We start from the raw sequence: 20443 nt of genomic DNA on the forward strand, positions 1-20443 counted from the left end.
TTAATACTTAAATTATAAAAGATAAGCATTCTCCTTTTCACACTTAACATTTTTTATGTTGTTCTGTTTGCTTTTTACCTGAGACAACTGTAAAGGTAAATACAAATAGAAAAAAAATTAATTTTCCCTAGTGCAAAAAGGGAAAAAGACTCCCTCCTCACTTCTCTTTAAGCATTTTCTTCAGAAAATTTGTAAATTCTTTCTTGCTTCTTTGAGATACATGTGAATCTTTTTAAAAACAAAATAAGCCCCTTGCCAGGTTTACAATCCAGGAATGTTTTCTCAAGGACTTAGGAGCCATCTCTTGGAAACGTAAACATCAAGAGAGATAGCCTCCTATCTCCCAGTTTCTGTAATAGGGTAGGAGCTTAACTGCGGTGGGCAACTTGCTCCAAGCTGCAAAACAAACTCTTGTCATAAAGATACGAGTTCATTTTTCCTTTGCATAAAGCCAGTTAACTAACACAGATAGTAGCCCCAATTATCAGGTGAATTTATGATGAAATTGTGTGTGACAAACAGTACTATCATGTCCTCTTACTTGAGGACTAGTTATCACTCATCTTTAGAACATGTGTAAAGGGTTGTATCTGCTTGGCTATATAAAAGGGTGAGATTTTCTTTCTGTCTCTCTTCACAATCTCTTTTACAGATTACCTGTGAGCATATCTCATTCCAGTTGAATGCTTATTCAATAATAAAACTATTTTCTTTCTTTTCTACTTTTGTGAGAGGTTTTCTGGATTGGTAGGGTATTTTGTTTTTAATTGTATTTCTCCAACATAACATTTTCTTTGGCCAGGAATAAGAAGAGTAAGAATAAAGAAGGCACAAATGAATATTAGGAGTGAAAATGTGGACTCCAGCTAAAGTAGATGTTTAGAAATATTCTAGGGATAGTTAGCTGTTTAATCAGGGATTCATACTTGGGATAAGTCACCTAACAATTAGGACTACACTCCTTCAGGAGCTACTAGAAGCCCTTAGGCTACCTTTATTACTGTTTAACAACATATGTTTGGCTAACTAGCAGAGACACAGAAAAGGGTTTTCATTAGCAAAATTAGTGGTTTATCAGCATACAGGATGTTAGACATGGGATCACACTGGTGAAATCAGTTGTATAACTATACATGGATTGGTTATCTTTTAAAGACCCTCTTCATCATCAGTATTTTATGTACAGAGAAAAAGAACCTAGTAAGCTCTTACCCTTAGGTATGGCACCTTGTGTTACCTTGATCAGTGCTTCTCAAACTTTAATGTGCATATAAATTACCTGGAGATACCACTGAAGGGAGATTTGTGTCTTCTTCCCCATACGCTTAATTATTCAAGCATTTATTTTTATCAATATATACTCATGGATATTTTATTCTTCAGGTTATAATCCAATATTATCATTATTTATTTTATTGCTCAAATTATTCTCTCTTTGACCACTGGGAGTTCTTTCGAATTGTTTTTGTTTTTTTTTTTTTTTTTTTTTTTTGTAGCACTTCCTTACTTTCTGGCACTATAAGCTACTCCACAGCCACTCATATTCTTTTTTCACTGCCCCAGCCCCAGAATGGACCATTTCTTCATGGAGCTCTCATTCCTTTTATTGGGGATGGTATTTAGAGACCAATATCTGGGTCCTGGACATGCTGACTGCTTACTGAGGTATCACTGTTTCTAGGCTCAAGCAACAGACAGAGCTAGGGAATAGATGTATATATGCTAACCCATCCTTGAGTGCAATATGTCACTTGTATGTAATATAGTTAGATCCTTTTCTTACTGATGGAATTTCAACCTGGGATCTCCTGATATTCTGGTTGACTTTTTCAACTTTTATACAATAAAGTTACCTCTATAAAGGCTTCACAAATGCAATTATGTTACCACCACCCCAGTACCATATAGAACCATTCCATCACCATAAAAATTCCCTTGTGAAACCACTCTCTTTTCCCAGTGTCCACAAATCTGCTTTCCATCCCTATATATTTGCATTTTTCATAATGTCAAATAAGTGGAATCATAAAACATGTAACCTTTTAAGTTTTGTTTTTCTCACTTAGAAAATGTATTGAAGATTCATCCATGTTGCAATGCATATTAATAGCTTGTTCCTTTTTATTGCTGAATAGTATTCCATTATATGGATGTGCCACAGTTTGTTTATTCATTCACCAGTTGAATGACATCTTGGTTATTACCCATTGTTAACAAAGATGCTATAAACATTCATGTACAGGACTTTTGTGAACATCAGCTTACAGTTCACTTGAGAAAATAACTAGGATTGCCAGGTCATACGGTTAAGTGCATGTTTAACTTTACAAGAAACTGCCAACTTGCCTTTGAAAGCAGCTGCGCCAGCCAGCATTCCCACCACCAGGAGATGAGAGCCTTGCAGCCTCATCTTCATTTGCTGCTGTCCATTGTGTTGTTGTTGCTGTGAATTTTAGCAATTCTCACTGCCAGGTAGTTTACTTGTGCTTTTAATGTGCATTCCCCTATAATAATTGATGTGGAGGATTTTTTTACATGCTTATCTGTCCTCCATATATATCCTGGGTAAAGTGTATTTACCTATTTTTTTAATTGGGTTGTTTGTGTTCTTATTGTTGACTTTTATTTCCATTCTAAATACAAGGATTTTTTTTTTAATCAGATATGTGATTATCAACTATTTTCTCTCAGTCTGTGGCTTGGTACAATTAAACCTGGTTTTAGTTTTCTGCTTTGTAAAAGTCTGTATTTTGCAAGTTTTATACAATAAACAGGTTCATTGTATCAGTGAGAGAAAACTAAAAAGTGTAAATTTTTTAAAACAAATTCACATACTGAAAAATACCTAGAAAGCTATACAAACAATATGAACTAAATTTATATGTAGGTGTTATGATTACCAATACTTTTCAATTTTTTTCCTTACATTTTTCTGCAGAGCTTTAATGTTTTATAATGAATATGTATCATTACATTATCAGATTAAATTCTTTCAAGAAGGCAGTGATAAGTATGATAAATTTTACACAGGTTTCCTTGAAAAGTCATTTGATTTCAAGTGACAAACTGGAAAGAAACACTTGCATCACACATGAAAAAGATCTAATTTTTTAAACATCTAACAAGCTACTACAAATTAAGAAAAAGACAAAAAAAACAGAAAAATTGGCAGAGTTTATGAAATGTTCACAGAAAAAGAAATATAAATGGTTTATACATATATAAATAGATGTTCAACCTCCTTTATAATTAAAGACATGGCATATTTCAACAATGATTAAGTACCATGTCTAACTACCAAATTTTACTAAAGCAAACTTCCTGAGGTGGGGCAAAACAGGTACTCACATACACTTTTGATGAAAATGCAAATTGGTGCAGACTTTTTGGAGGGTAACTTGGCAACAGGAAACTTATTAAATACTTATTACCTTTTTACCACAATTCCACTTCATAGAATTTATCTTACAATGTGTGTGCACACATGTGCTAAAACAAATGTAAAAGTTTCAATGCAACATTAGTGGAAATAGTAACAGACAGGAAGTGATCAAAATGTCCATCAATAAAGGATTTGTTAAATAAATTGCAGTACAGAGTTAATTTAGTTGAAAATGGGCAGGCATTAAAAGAATGAAGTAATTCCTTAAGTAAGGCTAATAAAAAGAGCTCTAAACAAGGTTCAAAGAGTAAACACAGTATGTTCCCACTGAAATTCTCTTAGGCGGGGGGGATGCCTGGGTGGCTCAGCTGGTTAAGCTTCTGACTCTTGATTTTGGCTCAGGTCATGATCTCATGATTCCTGAGATCGAGCCCTGCATCGGGCTCCATGATGACAGCATAGAGCCTGCTTGGGATTCTCTCTCTCCCTCTCTCTCTCTGTCCCTACCCCACTTGCATGCGCACTTTCCCTCTCTTTCTCAAAATGAATAAACTTAAAAAATAGAAAATAATAAAAAGAAATTCTGTTAGGAATATACATATATACCCCTTGAAACGCCTACAGAAAACTTCTCAAAATATACATAAGAAATTACTCTAAGTGGCTATACAGCCCAGAAAGTATGTTGGAATAGTCTTGGTTGGAAGGACCACTCACTTCTCATTATATGCCCTTATATAGCATTTAAATATTTTGTCATGAGAATACATTGCTTTCAAATGTTCTTAGAAGTTGTTTTAACTCATTATGATATTTAAAGTACTGAGCTGAACTACAGAAATTCAGTTACATTGTGTTGAATACTGCCCAACAGTACCAGAAATCAGAAATTTCTATGAATAAATGGTTTAAATGAAATATATACTAAAATTAAAACCTAGTTTTATATTTTGATTATAAAAAAAACATATTAAGCTTATATCAAAAATTAAGCACTTTTGTAAGAAAAATAGCTACAGTTTTCCTCTTCAAGTCTATTTAAACAAAAACTACCTGAAAGATTACATGAGGGACACCTGGCTGGCTCAGTTGGGAGAGCCTGCAACTCGATCTCCAGGTCATGAGTTCAAGCACCATATTGGGTGTAGAGATTACTAAAAACTAAATAAATAAACTTGGGGCACCTGGATGGCTCAGTTGGTTGAGCAGCCAACTTCAGTAAGGTATGTGCTCACAGATCATGAGTTCGAGCCCCGCATCAGGCTCACTGCTGTCCTCAGCACAGAGCCCACTTTGTATCCTCTGTCCCCCTCTCTGCCCCCTGCCCTCCCCTTAAACTCTTAAAAATAAACATTTAATAAATAAATAAATAAACAAACAAACTTTAAAAAGAAGGATTACACGAATAAGAATATAGCCCCAGAAAATTTTACAAAATTGGCTCTATAATCTGTTAAGGAGTACCTTTTTCCGGGGAAAGTTAATATATATTGAACAGCAAATTTAAATTTTTCCTACAAAACCATATGAAACAAGCACCAGAAGAAATTGTGACAATGATTTCCTTTTAGTTCTATTTTTCTTAGCTAGTACTGAATATTTTTATAAGTCAGAAATCACTCCTCCCCAAATTATAACTTAGTTTTACATTGTCTAATTAGAATGATAACATGCTGCTTATCTTAAAAAATATTTTCTGTCTAGCACGAAGGCTCAAATTTTCTACAAATATTGTCACTTGTCAGTTCTCTTTTGATAATGAGGTAGTAAAATGGTTTTTTGCAACTTCCTGTCTGTTTTACCTGCTATCAGCTTCTCTGTATCAGGTAAGTGTGTGAACTGTCTTTTGTATTCCTCATTCCTGTCTTTATAGGTGGCACTTGAAATCTGCAACAATAAAAAGATTAAATTTCCATTTAATTATAATCTTTATTAGATGACTAAAAGGTAGTGTCTTGAACAAATTTAAATGGACTGTAAAATAACATGCTTCTTATGCAATATTTTGTACATTTTTATATGAAAAACTAGATACATAAACATTTCAAAAAACACCAAAAGCAAGCAAAGGAAGCTCCCAACATGCTGGAGTAAGGAGTTTAGCAAATTCTCTCTACAAAAGCAAATAAAAAACTATCAAAAAACATCATCTCAAATTATTGGAAATTGACCAAAGGCATGCAATAAACTGAGAAGCATTTTTTTCATGAAAATCTACCAAACTTAGAAGCAGCGGAAGTCTGTGGCACTGTTTCCTTGCCCAGTGGCCCTTACTCATCCTCCCCCATCGGTTAAATCACTGTGACAGTGTGACAGTTCCACGAGGGCAGTTGTGTAGGCTATGAAAACTAGCAGCTATGCTGAGTGAGATGGCTGAGATGGTTCAGAGTGGAGAGCAGAAAAGCTATGCCCAGAAGTGAAAGGGAAAATTCTGAAGCTATCCACAAGAGTGTGAGGTTGTAGTCTCATTTGTGGCAAGAAATAAGCCCACTGGCAGATTAGCAGCAGACTTAACAAAGAGATCTTGGAGGAGAGACAACCATAAATGGGGTTCATAAACTTCCCATGTATTCCTGGCTAAACAGAAGCTGCATGCATGGGTAGCAGAGACTACAGAGTTCCCATACTATCCACACATTCCTGGCTAGAAACAAGTCTTGGGGAAACATAAAAATTGAGACAAACTTGAAAACGGCCTGAACATTGAATACATTCCCCAACCTACACACAGATCTCTCAGCAGAAGAAAAAAGTCTTACTGGCTCTATGTATTTAAGCACAATTTCCAGAGCACCTAGGTGGCTCAGTTGGCTAAGCATCCAACTTTGGCTCAGGTCATGAACTCGCGGTTCGTGAGTTCGAGCCCCGCATTGGGCTCTCTGCTGACAGCTCATAGCCTGGAGCCTGCTTCAGATTCTGTGTCTCCCTTTCTCTGCCCCTCCCCTGCTCATGCTCGCTCTCTCTCTCTCTCTCTCTCTCTCAAAGAATAAATAAACATTAAAAAAAACTTTTCAAAAAAGCAAAATTTCTGACCAATCACTGGCTGACATAAGGGGTGACCACTAGGAAGCCAGCCTTGAAAAATAAAAACAACAAGGGGCGCCTGGGTGGCTCAGTTGGTTAAGCGTCCAACTTCAACTTAGGTCATGATCTCACGGTTCATGGGTTCGGGCCCCACATCGGGCTCTGTGCTGACACTCAGAGCCTGCAGCCTGCTTCGGATTCTGTGTCTCCCTCTCTCTCTGCCCCTCCTTTGCTCGTGCTCTGTCTCTCTCTGTCTCAAAATGAATAACCATTAAAAATTTTTTTGATAATAATAAAAAATAAATAAAACCAACAACAACACTTAGCTGAGCAGAGATAAGACAAATAGATTTCACAGATTTACTCTAGGCAAGTTACTAAACAAACAAAAATCATCAATAACAAGCTTTAGGGGTAGGGAGGATGCAATTAGAATCCACAGTTGCTACAATACATTATCTTAATAGCACAATGTTCAACAAAAACTATGAAACATGCCAAGAAACAGAAAAATGTGACTCATACTAAGGAAAGAGAAAAGCAGGCAGTAGGGTCTTTCACGGTCCCCAAATACTACATTTAGCAGACAAAGACATCAAAGCAATTATTACAAATATGTTCAAACAACTAAAGAGAATCATGCTTAAAGAATTAAAGAAAAACATGTCAATAGTGATTCAACAAATAGAGAATCTCAACAAACACATTTTTAAAATTTTTTTAAGGAAAAAAAAGGACATTCTGGAGTTGAAAACTACATTCACTGAAATAAAAAATGCACTGAAGGGGCTCAACAAAAATTCAATATAGCAGGGAAAGAATCAGTGAACTTAAAGATTATTAGCAAAAATTATCCAATTTGAAGAACAGAGATGAAAAAGATTGTAGAAAATGAACAGACTCAGAGACCCATGAGACAAAATTAAGCGATTCAATATACACTCAGTAGGCTGAGCCACCTAGGTCATGATCTCACTGTTTGCGGGTTCTGTGCTGACAGCTCAGAGCCTGGAGCCTACTTCAGATTCTGTGTGTCTCTCTTTCTGCCCCTCATCTGCTCGTGCTCAGTCTCTCTCTCTCTCTCAAAGATTAATTTAAAAAAAATATATACACAACAGAAGTAATGAAAGGTAAAGGGCAGGCAGAAAAACACTTGATGAAATAATGGTTAAAACTTTCAAAATCTGCAGAGAAATATTAATCTATAGATCAAAGAAGCTCAATTAACCAAGAAGGACAGGGAAATTGTTGGACAATTGTTGACAACTGAAGGACAGTTAAACTGTGAACGACAAAGAAGAACATGAACGCAAGAGAAAAATGACATGTACATACAGGTAAAAACTAGTATAATTAATGGCTGATTTCTCAACATAAACAATGGAGACAGCAGACCTGCTTCAAAGAAATGTGAAAGGAAGTCCTCAGACTGCAAAGAAAGGCTATAGTATGGTAAACTCAAATTCACAAGAAGAAATGAAGCACACCAAAAGTGGAAATATCAAAAGTAATTAATTAAAATATATCCTAAGAGATATCTGACACAAGATTATTTTAAAACTTACATGGAAGAGCTCCTTCCATGATGAAAACACTCAGCAAGAAGGCAAGAATGTGTAAAAACTGGATCACCCACACACTGTGGCAGGAATATAAAATGGCACCGCCACTCTGGAAAACAGACTGGCAGTTTCTTAAAAACTAAATATGTAACTATCAATGACCCAACAATTGCATTCCTGGGCATTTACCCCTAGAGAGGAAAGCTATGTTCACACAAAAACCTGTACATGAATATCTACAGCAGTATTATTCATCACAGTCCTAAACTGGAAATAGCCCAGATATTCTTCAGTGGATATATGGTTAAAACTATGGTACATCCATACCACGGAATTCTACTCAGCATTAAAAAGGAATGAACTGGGGCGCCTGGCTGGCTCAGTCAGGATCAAGAGCATCTGACTCTCGACCACTGGGTTGGGAGTTCCAGCCCCACATTGGGTATAGAGATTATTTTTAAAAATAATAATATATATATACATATAATAATAGATATGTACATATTATATATGTACATTCATACATACATAAACTTTAATGAAATGTTAGTATACAAAATAGATGGATCTCCAGGGAATTATGATGAGTGCATAGCCAATATAAAAGGTTACATACTGGCGGCACCTGGGTGGCTCAGTCAGTTAAGCATCTGACTTTGGCTCAGATCATGATCTCATGGTTTGTGAGTTCAAGCCCTGTATCGAGCTCTATGCTGACAGCTCAGAACCTGGATCCTGCTTCAGATTCTGTGTCTCCCCCTCTCTCTGCCCCTCCCATGCTCATGCTCTGTCTCTCTTTGTTTCTCAATAATAAATAAACGTTAAGAAAATTAAAAGGTTACATACTATATGATTCCATTTATATAATATTCTTGAAGTGACATAATTATAGAAATGGAGAATAATTATAGGAATGGAGTGGTTGCTAAGGGTTGAGTAGGGGGAAGGGACACTATAAAAAGGCTGTGTCTATAAAAATAATTCTTGCTGTGATGCAAATGTTCTGTATCAATGTCAATATGCTGGTTGTGATATTGTCCTATAGTCTTGTAAGATGTTGTCATTGGGGGAAAACTGTTGAAAGAGTACAGGGTATCTGTATCATTTCTTACAATTCCATGTGAGTCTAAAATTATCTCAAACTAAAAGTAAAAAAAAAAAGTAAAAGAAGAAAGTTCATAAGGTTAGAATAAATGTGTTAATTCTATGTAAAAGGGGGAAATGCTTTAAAGTAGTTTTAAAGCTGATTCAGAGGTCATTCCCCATACTCATGTTTGTCTTCCTCCGTAACATTTTCACCAGAGAAATAACACAAGTAAAATCATTTAATTATTGAGCAAAATGTGACTAGTGTAATAGAAACTCACTCTTGTATGTGGCTCATGGGATCAATGTCATTGCTTTTAAGTTCACATCTCATGTCTAAGAAAAGGTTTTTTGGAAAGGTAGATAGAGAATGCTGAGCTAGAATTTTTGTATTATTTTAATTTGGTTTGCATGTGCTATTTAAACTTTCTCATCATCCTACTCTCTCTCTCTCAAAAATAAAAATAAATAAACTTAAAAAAAAAAGGAGAGGGGCGCCTGGGTGGCACAGTCTGTTAAGCCTCCGACTCTTGGTTTCTTTCAGCTCAGTTCATGACCTCATGGTTCATGCGGCTCTGAACTGACAGCAGGAGCCTGCTTGATATTCTGTCTCTGTCTCTGTCTCTGTCTCTCTCTCTTTCTAAGTAAAAATAAACCAACTTTAAAAAAATAAAATAAAATTTCTCATTGTCCTAGATAATCAAAAGGATATACTTAGGTTGAAGCCCTAATTAATAACCCAGTAACACATTACTATTTCAGTTACTTTCCACATTCTCCATGTCATTTATTTAAATATGCTAATTTACTGCTAATTTCTTAGTAGTCATGCTACTTTACCAAAATATTTTTCCATGTTGATATGGTCATCTTTAAAGAAGTATACATTGGGGCGCCTGGGTGGCGCAGTCGGTTAAGCGTCCGACTTCAGCCAGGTCACGATCTCGCGGTCCGTGAGTTCGAGCCCCACGTCGGGCTCTGGGCTGATGGCTCAGAGCCTGGAGCCTGCTTCCGATTCTGTGTCTCCCTCTCTCTCTGCGCCTCCCCCGTTCATGCTCTGTCTCTCTCTGTCCCAAAAATAAATAAACGTTGAAAAAAAAATTTTTTTTTAAAATAAAAAATAAAAATAAAAAAAAATAAAGAAGTATACATTGTTTTTAATGAAATATGAATTTTCTTCCTTCAGCCCTCTATTGCTTTGGATAATCAAATTCAAACCTTACAAAGGAAGATTAGGACAGCAGTCTAAAACCTAGTGCTTCAATCAGGTTTTTGCCCCCAAACTGTACTTTGTAATGTCACTAGAATCCTCTACTTTGCAAATCCAGTAGTCAATTTTCAGCTCTCATCTTATTCTACCTATCACAGTAGGTCACTCTGTCCTTAAAAGACTTCCATCATTTGCCTTTGAGGATGCCACACTTCCTAAGATTTTATCTCAGTAGTCAAATCGCAGTTTCTTTTGCTAGTTCCTGCTCCACCACCTGAGGTTCTAAACACTGGAGAGTCTACTTCTTTTCTCTATCCACTCTATCCATATTTTTTCCCTAGGTGATCTCATCCAATCTTTATAAATCTGTTTTATTTTTTTAATGTTTTTTAAGGTTTATTTATTTTGAGAGAGAGAGAGAAAAAAAGCATTGGTTGGAGAAGGGCAGAGAGAGCAGGAGAGAGAGAATCCCAAGCAGGCTCTGCACTGACAGTGCAGATGCGGGCTCGAACTCAGGAACCATGAGATCATGACCTGAGCAGTCAGATGCTTAACCAACTGAGCCACCCAGGCACTCCAAAAATCTGTCTTTAAATACCATCCATACTCAAAGTCTTCAAAATTTATTTCCTGCTTCAATCTCTCTCCTACGATTCATGTCATAAATCCAATTGTCTACTAGACTTTTCTACTTATATATCAAATATGCATCTCCAACTTCATTTTCCCAATTCCCAAAACTACTTCTTCCCCCTGCTATCTGCATCTTTCTCTTCTCCTAAGCGATGCTTCCATGCACCCCGTTGCACTGATCAAAAACCTAGAAATTATTATCCTTGATCTTTTTCTTCTTCACTCACCATATCTGACTCCATAAGGAAACTGTCAAACAAGGCAATCTTATTCCCGACTCTTGCCTTCCCACAGAACCCCACTTACATTTTCCTTTCTTCGCATGGTTCATCGGTATTCTTTCTTTGTCCCTCATAGGGCTCTCTCAAATGGCACCTCCTCAGAGAAGCTTTTCCAGACCATCTTGACTGAAAATGCTACTCCCTTCCATGTGATTCTCTACACCTTACATACTTCTATTATCTTTAGAGCTTCTAGCACTACCTGACATAATATTACACATTTGCAAAGAGAGAGAGAGGGGGGGAGAGAGAGAGAGAGAGAGAGAGAGAGAGAGAGAGGGGCAAACCATTAAAGACCTTTAACTATAGAGAACAAACTGAGGGTTGCTGGAGGGAAGGTAGGTAGGAACATTGGCTAAATGGGTAATGGGTATTAAGGAGGGCACTTGTGATGAGCACTGGGTGTTCTATGTAAATGACGAATTACTAAATTCTACTCCTGAAACCAGTATTACACAATATGTTAACTAGAATTTAAATAAAAACTTGAAACAAAAAAATATTATACATTTGCTCAGGTGTATACTATCCATCTCCCAGTCAGCTCTAGAATGGCAGAGACACCACCGAGTTCACTTAGAATAGGCTGGTGCATAGATGACACTCAAATGAATTATTAAGACTACTCCTGGGGGCCTGGCTGCCTCAGTCAGAAGAACATGCGACTCTTGATTTTGGGGTTATTAGTTCAAGCCCCATGTTGGGTGTAGAGTTTAATAAAAAATAATAATAAATACACTTTAAAAAAGACTTCTCCTATCTTAATTGATGTACATCTACCTTTGTCACTTGTATGATAATAATTTCTCTGCTCATATATTCTTTTCATTTACCATGTGAGAGACTCACCGTACCTCCTGATTCTGACATCTTTCATCAAGAGTAGAACATTTTCAGCTATATTCTTTTTGAATGTTGCCTTTATGTTGATCTTCTGAAACTTCTAATGGAATCATAATGGACTCCTCTACTTTTCTCCTTATATCTCGAGCCATTCTCTTTAAAATTTTCTATCTTTATCTCTCAGTGGTACAGTGTGAATAACTTCCTCATATATATCCTTCAATTTGCTGACTTTCTCTTTATCTGGTATTTCCCACATCCACTGAATTTTTAAATTATTATTTCAATAACCATATTTTTCATTTCTAGAAGTTGAATTTGGTTGTTTTCCAAATCTGCCCAGTGTTTTTAAGAATGTCTTATCCAGGGGCACCTGGGTAGCTCAGTTGGTTAAGTAACCGACTCTTGATTTCAGCTCAGGTCATGATCTCATGGTTCGTGGGACTGAGCCCACGAACAGCGCCCTCTGTCAGTGCAGACCCTGCTTGAGATTCTCTCTTTCCTCTCTCTCTGTCCCTCCCCCAACTCATGTGCATGTGCACACACACACACACACTCTCTCAAAATAAATAAATAAACAAACAAACAAACAAACATAGTAAAAAAGAATGTCTTGGGGCGCCTGGGTGGCTCAGTCGGTTAAGCGTCCGACTTCGGCTCAGGTCACGATCTCGCGGTATGTGAGTTCGAGCCCCGCGTCGGGCTCTGTGCTGACTGCTCAGAGCCTGGAGCCTGTTTTGGATTCTGTGTCTCCCTCTCTCTCTGACCCTCCCCCGTTCATGCTCTGTCTCTCTCTGTCTCAAAAATAAATAAACGTTAAAAAAAATTTAAAAAAATGTCTTACCCACTTATTGCATGCTTAATTTCTTCTATTAAGTCTTAAATAATATCAAATAATGATTTTATAGTCTTTACCTAGTAGTTCTATCCAAAATTTTGAAGCAACTAATATGCTATTCATTGAATATCCTTCTGCTCACTCATAAAGTATTAAATTCAGGTCCCAAAACTTCATGAGAGATCAACTATAGTTGTGTACTCTCAGGAATATTTCCCTCCCCTACCACCCCAAGCCCAAGTTTAGACAAATAAGCTTCCTTGTCTTCAATGGGCAGATGTAGGTGGATTTTTCTTAGCCTACCTTTCACAGAATGTATAACTCTTCAAGAGTCATGGCTTTACAAGGAGTTCTCCATTCTAATTCATACAAGTCCAAGACATGTCTTCTATCCCAGTGTAGCCATTAAAGTTTTCGTTACAGAGACTAATAAACTCCCCAGGGCTGCCTCAACATTAGCTCATGTGCTTACAACTCTGATAATCAGTTCCCTCTTCTTTTTTAGCCCTCGGGTAGTTCCCTTGCTATTCCGTGAGCCCAGACATCCAATTTATAAACATGTTTGTAACATTTCATACAGCATTTCTAGGTACTTTGTAACAGAGGAGTTTTTAAGTTAAATGGTCCTCTTTCCCAGCCTAAATGTCCATCAACTGATGAATGGATAAAGAAATTGTGGTTTATATACACAATGGAGTACTATGTGGCAATGAGAAAGAATGAAATATGGCCCTTTGTAGCAATGTGGATGGAACTGGAGAGTGTTATGCTAAGTGAAATAAGCCATACAGAGAAAGACAGATACCATATGTGTTCACTCTTATGTGGATCCTGAGAAACTTACCAGGAACCCATGGGGGAGGGGAAGGGAAAAAAAAAAAAAAAAAAAAGGACGTTAGAGTGGGAGAGAGCCAAAGCATAAGAGACTCTTAAAAACTGAGAACAAACTGAGGGCTGATGGGGGTGGGAGGGAGGGGAGGGTGGGTGATGGGTATTGAGGAGGGCACCTTTTGGGACGAGCACTGGGTGTTGTATGGAAACTAATTTGACAATAAATTTCACATATTAAAAAAAAAAAGGTCCTCTTTCCATATTGCCAGAAATGTTAGTTCCTATTCCTTTATAATTAAATCTAAAATTAATAACATATCTAGATTTTCAAACAAAATCTATAATTGAATATTAATGAATAAAATATTATTTTCAAATCCAACAGAAACTAGAAAATAAGTTCATTCTTTTTTATCAGCTACGAAAGTCAATGTCTAAAATATCCTTTTTACCTTGAATAAATTCAAGATATTCTGTGTGGAGGACAACGTCTGATTACAGAAAACACCTTTTCTAAAGTTGCCAAAGTACGTTTCAAACATACTAATTAATCCTCTTGGGTTTTGTTTTTATTGTTATTTAACAGTATAACATTAATTAATCCTCATGGTGTACCTAATTCTAAATCATGTTTGTGGTAAGTTGTATCCAATAAAAAAGCTTACTTGTGAATAACATGACTATGATCATGCTATAAGTCAATGATAAAGTACAGAGTCAAGACTTACGATTTCTTGTATAATTAGAAAAAAGTTTATTATGATCTAAAAAATTTCAACTCTAAATATTTTCTACCAAAACATAAGTAGAGTAGTTATTATTTGTACATATATAATGTTTCAAAATCTACACTTGTTTTATCCTTGAAATGTTTTAGAACAAAAATATTTTTAAAATGACAAATTTAAACTCTAACCTCTTTTAAACATCTCCTATTCTTTCTTTTTTTCCCTGTCTCCCTTCCAGATTCAAAGATCTGAGGAATATGAGATTTCATATCTTCTTTATTCTATGTATATTTGCCAAGATTTTCAAATATACACTCAAAGGAAAACACCCCTAAGCAAATTTTAGTTACACAATTCAGAAAACTTTATAAATGCCTCCACTTTTAAAATACAATTATCAAGTAAATCAGCTATTAAAGAAATAAGTATATACAAATGACAAATATTTTTAAAGAGAAATTTAATATTAATGAAATATCAACATAAAAAGGAATGCCTAAAATTAAGTACCTTATCCAAAGCACTATTATTTCTATTAGAAAGCCCAGGTAAGGAGTGCCTGGGTGGCTCAGTTGGTTAGGCATCTGACTTCGGCCTAGGTCATGATCTCACCGTTCCAGAGTTCAAGCCCCATGTTGGGTTCTGTGCTGACAGCTCAGAGCCTGGAGCCTGTTTCAGATTATGTGTCTTTCTCTCTCTCTCTGCCCCTCCCCCACTCACACTCTGTCTCCCTCTCTCTCAAAAATAAACATTAAAAAAAAAAAGTCCAGATAAGTATGTCATTTCCTAAACATAAGCAACAGAAAATCTCAAATGCTTTTTTCTACTTTCAAAAGTTACTAGCTCAACATCATGAAGAGAAGTTACATTAAGTAAATGCATCTTCTGCAAACCTCTGAATGCTTTTCCTCTGGAACATTAATCTACCTGGAATCATCATTTTAGTCAGGAAAAAAAAAGTGTTTTTTTTGTTTGGTTGGTTGGATGTGGGGTTTTTTGCGGTATATTTTTACTAACAGTTAAAGGACAAAAGGATAAATATTTGTTTGCCATTAAGTTTATTTCAAGTTTATTCTCTTCCTTTTCACATAATTATTGTTATACTGGGACTTAAAAGTTATTAATAAAACTAATTTCTCACACAGTAGGATTAAACATTTTCATTTTTAAATATAAAAGAAAATAAATATAACCATTAAGATTCCTATCTTTAAATTATGGGATTGAAATAGAATATCCACAGCTATTGATCTCACTGTCCAGTGCTATGGTAATTTGATCAAACTTCTTTAAAGTCCTACTGTCAGCTGCTAACTACCCTAGAAGTAAAATAAGTCAATAAAACTGAAAAAATAAAGCGCTACTGTCAGAAAGACAATCACTAGCCAATTTGTCAAGCAGCACAAGATTAAATGCATAGAGTCTAGAAGAAACCAGCCTCAGCAACGACAAAAAAACTTAAACTTTGTTTCACTGTCTTGTATCCTTTTGCCAAGTTTTCACAATTTTTTATTTGGGGGGAATCATCAAAATATCTTTTCCAATATTACAAATAGCAGGTCCTCTCTCTTCTCTAGCACTTTTCACCCCTTTCTACCACTCTTAAGGAAAGGTGTTCCACATGTAACATACTCCCACTATATATGCCCAGAGTTTTTTATGACTGATACACAGCTGCCAGAAATGTAAATTATGAGCACTTGCTAGCCAAACACCTCCTCCACCTTTTTCCCTATTGATTCAAGACACACTAATGTTGCAATACCAAGGCCCAATCTCTCATTTTAGAAATGAGGCGCCTGACAGGTTGAACAACATAGTCAAGAGTACCACACAGTGAAATCACCAGGCACAGAGCGTACGTACTCTATCCCAAACTTTTTGTTCCCAATCTCCAATTCATTAAATGATACCATGCTTCCCTGTAGATTCACTATTGTGGAACAACTGAGTTAGCCAGGCCAAAATATATGAGTTAATCGACACTAGTGAATTTTTCAGGTCCTGGGAGCTTAACTCTTCAAATAACAAAACTTTAAAAAGTTATCAATTCTTGGGGCACCTGGGTGACTCAGTTGGCTAAGTGTCCGACTTCGGCTCAAGTCATGATCTCATAGCTCGTGGGTTCAAGCCCCACATCTGTGCTGACGGCTCAGAGCCTGGAGCCTGCTTCAGATTCTGTGTCTCCCTCTCTCTCTGCTCCTTCCCCATTCACGCTCTGTCTGTCCCTCAAAAATAAATAAACATTACAAAAAAATGTTTTTCATTCCTCAAAACAAAGTGCTTGTAATCAGCATATAGACCTAAACTGAGACAAAATAGACTTTCAACACTCTAAACAAGTGCTTCTCAAACTTGAATGTTCATACAAATCTCCAAGAATTCTTGTGAAATAAAGACTCTAATTCAATAGGTCTGAGATTGGGCCCAAGACTCTGCATTTCTTATCAGCAGACAGGTGAAGCCAAGTCTGTTGGCCCCACATACTACAGTTTGAGTAGCAAAGGTCTAGAACACATACCTCTTTTCTTCCTCTCTCCTATTTCTAAATCCTCATTCCCCTGCTTGTTCCTTTTTTAGCTTTACCCTTCTTCTTAGGTTAAGTCTGCAAAGAATAACCACAGTGACTATTTAGTCCTGTAGATAGCCCTTGGAATTATAAAGGTTTTCCAATCCATAACAAAGCTACACGATCATAGTGCAGAAGGGCCAAAACACTACAGTAGTCATAAACTGTCTCTGAATGAAACCAAGAATAATATAATCAATATAGATGATATGATTTTCAGGAAGTATAATTATTTGGTATATTTGTTAGCAATTAAACATTTTCCTTCAGATATGGTTTTAAAAAACTTAAGTTTCTTAATAGGAAGTCAGAAACTTATTCATGTTAAGATTCAATAACATTCACCGGACTTCAAGCTGTATTACAAAGCTGTAATCATCAAGACAGTATGGTACTGGCACAAGAACAGACACTCAGATCAATGGAACAGAATAGAGAGAACCCAGAAATGGACCCACAAATGTATGGCCAACTAATCTTTGACAAAGCAGGAAAGAATATCCAATGGAATAAGGACAGTCTCTTCAGCAAGTGGTGCTGGGAAAACTGGACAGTGACAGGCAGAAAAATGAACCTGGACCACTTCCTTACACCATACACAAAAATAAACTCAAAATGGATGAAAGACCTAAATGTAAGACAGGAAGCCTTCAAAACCCTCCAGAAGAAAGCAGGCAAAAACCTCTTTGACCTTGGCCATAGTAACTTCTTACTCAACACGTCTCTGGAGGCAAGGGAAACAAAAGTAAAAATGAACTATTGGGACCTCCTCAAAATAAAAAGCTTCTGCAGAGCGAAGGAAACAATCAGCAAAACTAAAAGGCAACTGACAGAATGGGAGAAGAATATGTTATTTGCTAACAACATATCAGGTAAAGGGTTAGTATCCAAAATCTGTAAAGAACTTACCAAACCCAACACCCAAAAAAGCAAATAATCCAGTGAAGAAGTGGGCAAAAGACATGAATACACACTTCTCCAAAGAAGACATCCAGATGGCCAACCGACACATGAAAAAATGCTCAACATCACTCATCATCAGGGAAATACAAATCAAAACCACAATGAGATACCACCTGACACCTGTCAGAATGGCTAACATTAACAACTCAGGCAACAACAGATGTTGGCAAGGATGCGGAGAAAAAGGATCTCTTTTGCACTGCTGGTGGGAATGCAAGCTGGTGCAGCCACTCTGGAAAACAGTATGGAGGTTCCTCAAAAAACTAAAAATAGAACTACCCTACGACCCAGTAACTGCACTACTAGGTATTTATCCAAGGGATACAGGTGTGCTGTTTCGAAGGGGCACACCCCCCCCAATGTTTTATAGCAGCGCTATCAACAATAGCCAAAGTATGGAAACAGCCCAAATGTCCATCGATGGATGAATGGATAAATATGTGGTATATATATATACAATGGAATATTACTCAGCAATCAAAAAGAATGAAATCTTGCCATTTGCAACTATGTGGATGGAACTAGAGGGTATTATGCTAAGCAAAATTAGTCAAAGAAAGACAAATATCATACGACTTCACTCATATGAGGACTGTAAGACACAGAACAGATGAACACAAGGGAAGGGAAGCAAAAATAATATAAAAACAGGGAGGGGGAAAAACATAAGAGACTCTTAAATATGGAGAACAGAGGGTTACTGGAGGGGTTGTGGGAAGGGGGATGGGATAAATGGGTTAGGGGCATTAGGGAATCTACCCTTGAAATCACTGTTGTACTATATGCTAACTAACTTGGATGTAAATTATAAAAAAAGATTCAATAACTGAGCTGCTAATTATGAAGAGAATAAGGGTACTTGTACTAATCCTTATAACCTATTAATATTATTTCTTTTTTAGGCTACTGTAAAACTACAAGAAATTCTGCTACCAAGTATACCTAAGAGTCAAGAGAGCAGCTTTCTAATGACTTAATATTTGAAGTACATATGTCTCATAATCTTCTATAAATTTCAGTTATAGTTGCAGTATACAAGATTCTGTCAAATATCTTATAACTCTGACAGGAATTGGTAGATTTGGAATGAGTCCTTTAAGATAATAAATGCTAGCATTCATATGGCAATAGAAATGTTGTTCCTACCAAAAGATACTATACACCTAATCATGAGTCTCAAAGCAGAAGTCTCATTTTACAATGGGGAAACTTGACCCACATCCCAGTTCTGCAACTAAGTACAGTGCAAAGAGAATATGAAACTCCTAACTTTAAAACTTACCTTGTAATTACTATATTCTACAGGTCAAACATTGTTAAACTTCCTTTTAGGTATCAAAACTAATTCTTTAAATCAAAGTTATGTAAAATAGCTGGTTTCTCAGTAACATTTAGAAATACGGTTTCTGCATAATGTTAGTCTCTTGCAATATAGTGAACAACAACGTAGGTAGAATCCAATTCTGTGCTGTAGTTTTCTCCCAGGAAAACTGAAGCAGATAATTCCACTCCATCAAACCAGACAACAGTGCATTCTAGTGGCCAAAGAAGAGCATAATCAGAAATGTCTCGGACTCTGGTAAAACTGTCTAAAATCAAGAAGCTAATAAAATATTATAAACATTATATGAACTGCTATAAATTTAAAGAAAATTTGCATTTAAGATTAAAGTGAAAATATAAGAAAGAAAAAATATTACCCAAAAGCTCCAGTCACCACTCCAGTTATGTAAATTTGGCCCCTGTTTTTTTGCTGACACTGTATTATTCTCATCCGCAACTGGGCTAGGATTCTCCTCTAACTCTTCCTGTGGCTCAGGGGCAAAGCTTGAATCCCCTGCATTTATTGCCTGGAAACAAGTATCAACAATTTAAATTACTTATTGAGAAATGCTCATTTTAAAAATGAAAAGAGTTAATGTTCAAAATACACAAATTAACTTGAAAACAATATTTAAGCATTTAGGAAACAGTAATTAACATGTTTTTTCTTCTACAGTTCATATATTTACACATGTGACAAATATTCTCCAACTACTACTACTCATTAGGTAGTTTAATTGGCACTGGGAATTCAAAAATGAATAAAAGGAAGTCCTTAGCTTCCAGAAGTTCACAGTCAGCTAGAGGAATAATTAAACAGTAAAAAATACCATGTAAGGGGGATGACAATTAGTTCAACCTCTTTGGAGAATAATTTGCAATGCCTGCTCTGGTCTAGAATGGGTATAAACTAAAACTCTGTGCACATGGAGTCAACAATGGTTATAGTACTAAGAAAGTGGAAACTTACTAACCATAATTTGTGGGAAATTGGTAAATTAACTCTGATTTATACAAACAATGTAGTTAAAATCAATGAATCAGGCACTGACCCCCAATCTATGGAGCATTCTGGGGAAAGAGTACACTCTGTGCAAGAGATGGACCCATTTGGGCAGTCACTCATGAAAGAGAGTCATTTTGGAGTAAAAAAGAGAGAGAAAAAAGAGC

At 36.3% G+C, this 20443-nt stretch overlaps 1 protein-coding gene across 1 annotated transcript in view; it reads right to left on the reverse strand.

Annotated features, from left to right (window-relative positions):
- GRAMD1C (GRAM domain containing 1C) overlaps nucleotides 1-20443 on the reverse strand; it is a 101419-nt gene that overhangs the window by 75999 nt on the left and 4977 nt on the right. The window contains exons 2-3 of the mRNA XM_047099880.1: nucleotides 19651-19800; nucleotides 5185-5269 (exon numbers count right to left, since the gene is read on the reverse strand). Coding sequence (XP_046955836.1) covers nucleotides 5185-5269; nucleotides 19651-19800 — 235 coding nt within the window. The remainder of the gene's footprint in view (nucleotides 1-5184; nucleotides 5270-19650; nucleotides 19801-20443) is intronic.

This window comes from Lynx rufus, unplaced genomic scaffold (assembly GCF_022079265.1).
Source record: "Lynx rufus isolate CCGP_SWC_20201006 ecotype Redwood Valley unplaced genomic scaffold, mLynRuf1.p SCAF_5, whole genome shotgun sequence".
Lineage (NCBI taxonomy): Eukaryota > Metazoa > Chordata > Mammalia > Carnivora > Felidae > Lynx > Lynx rufus.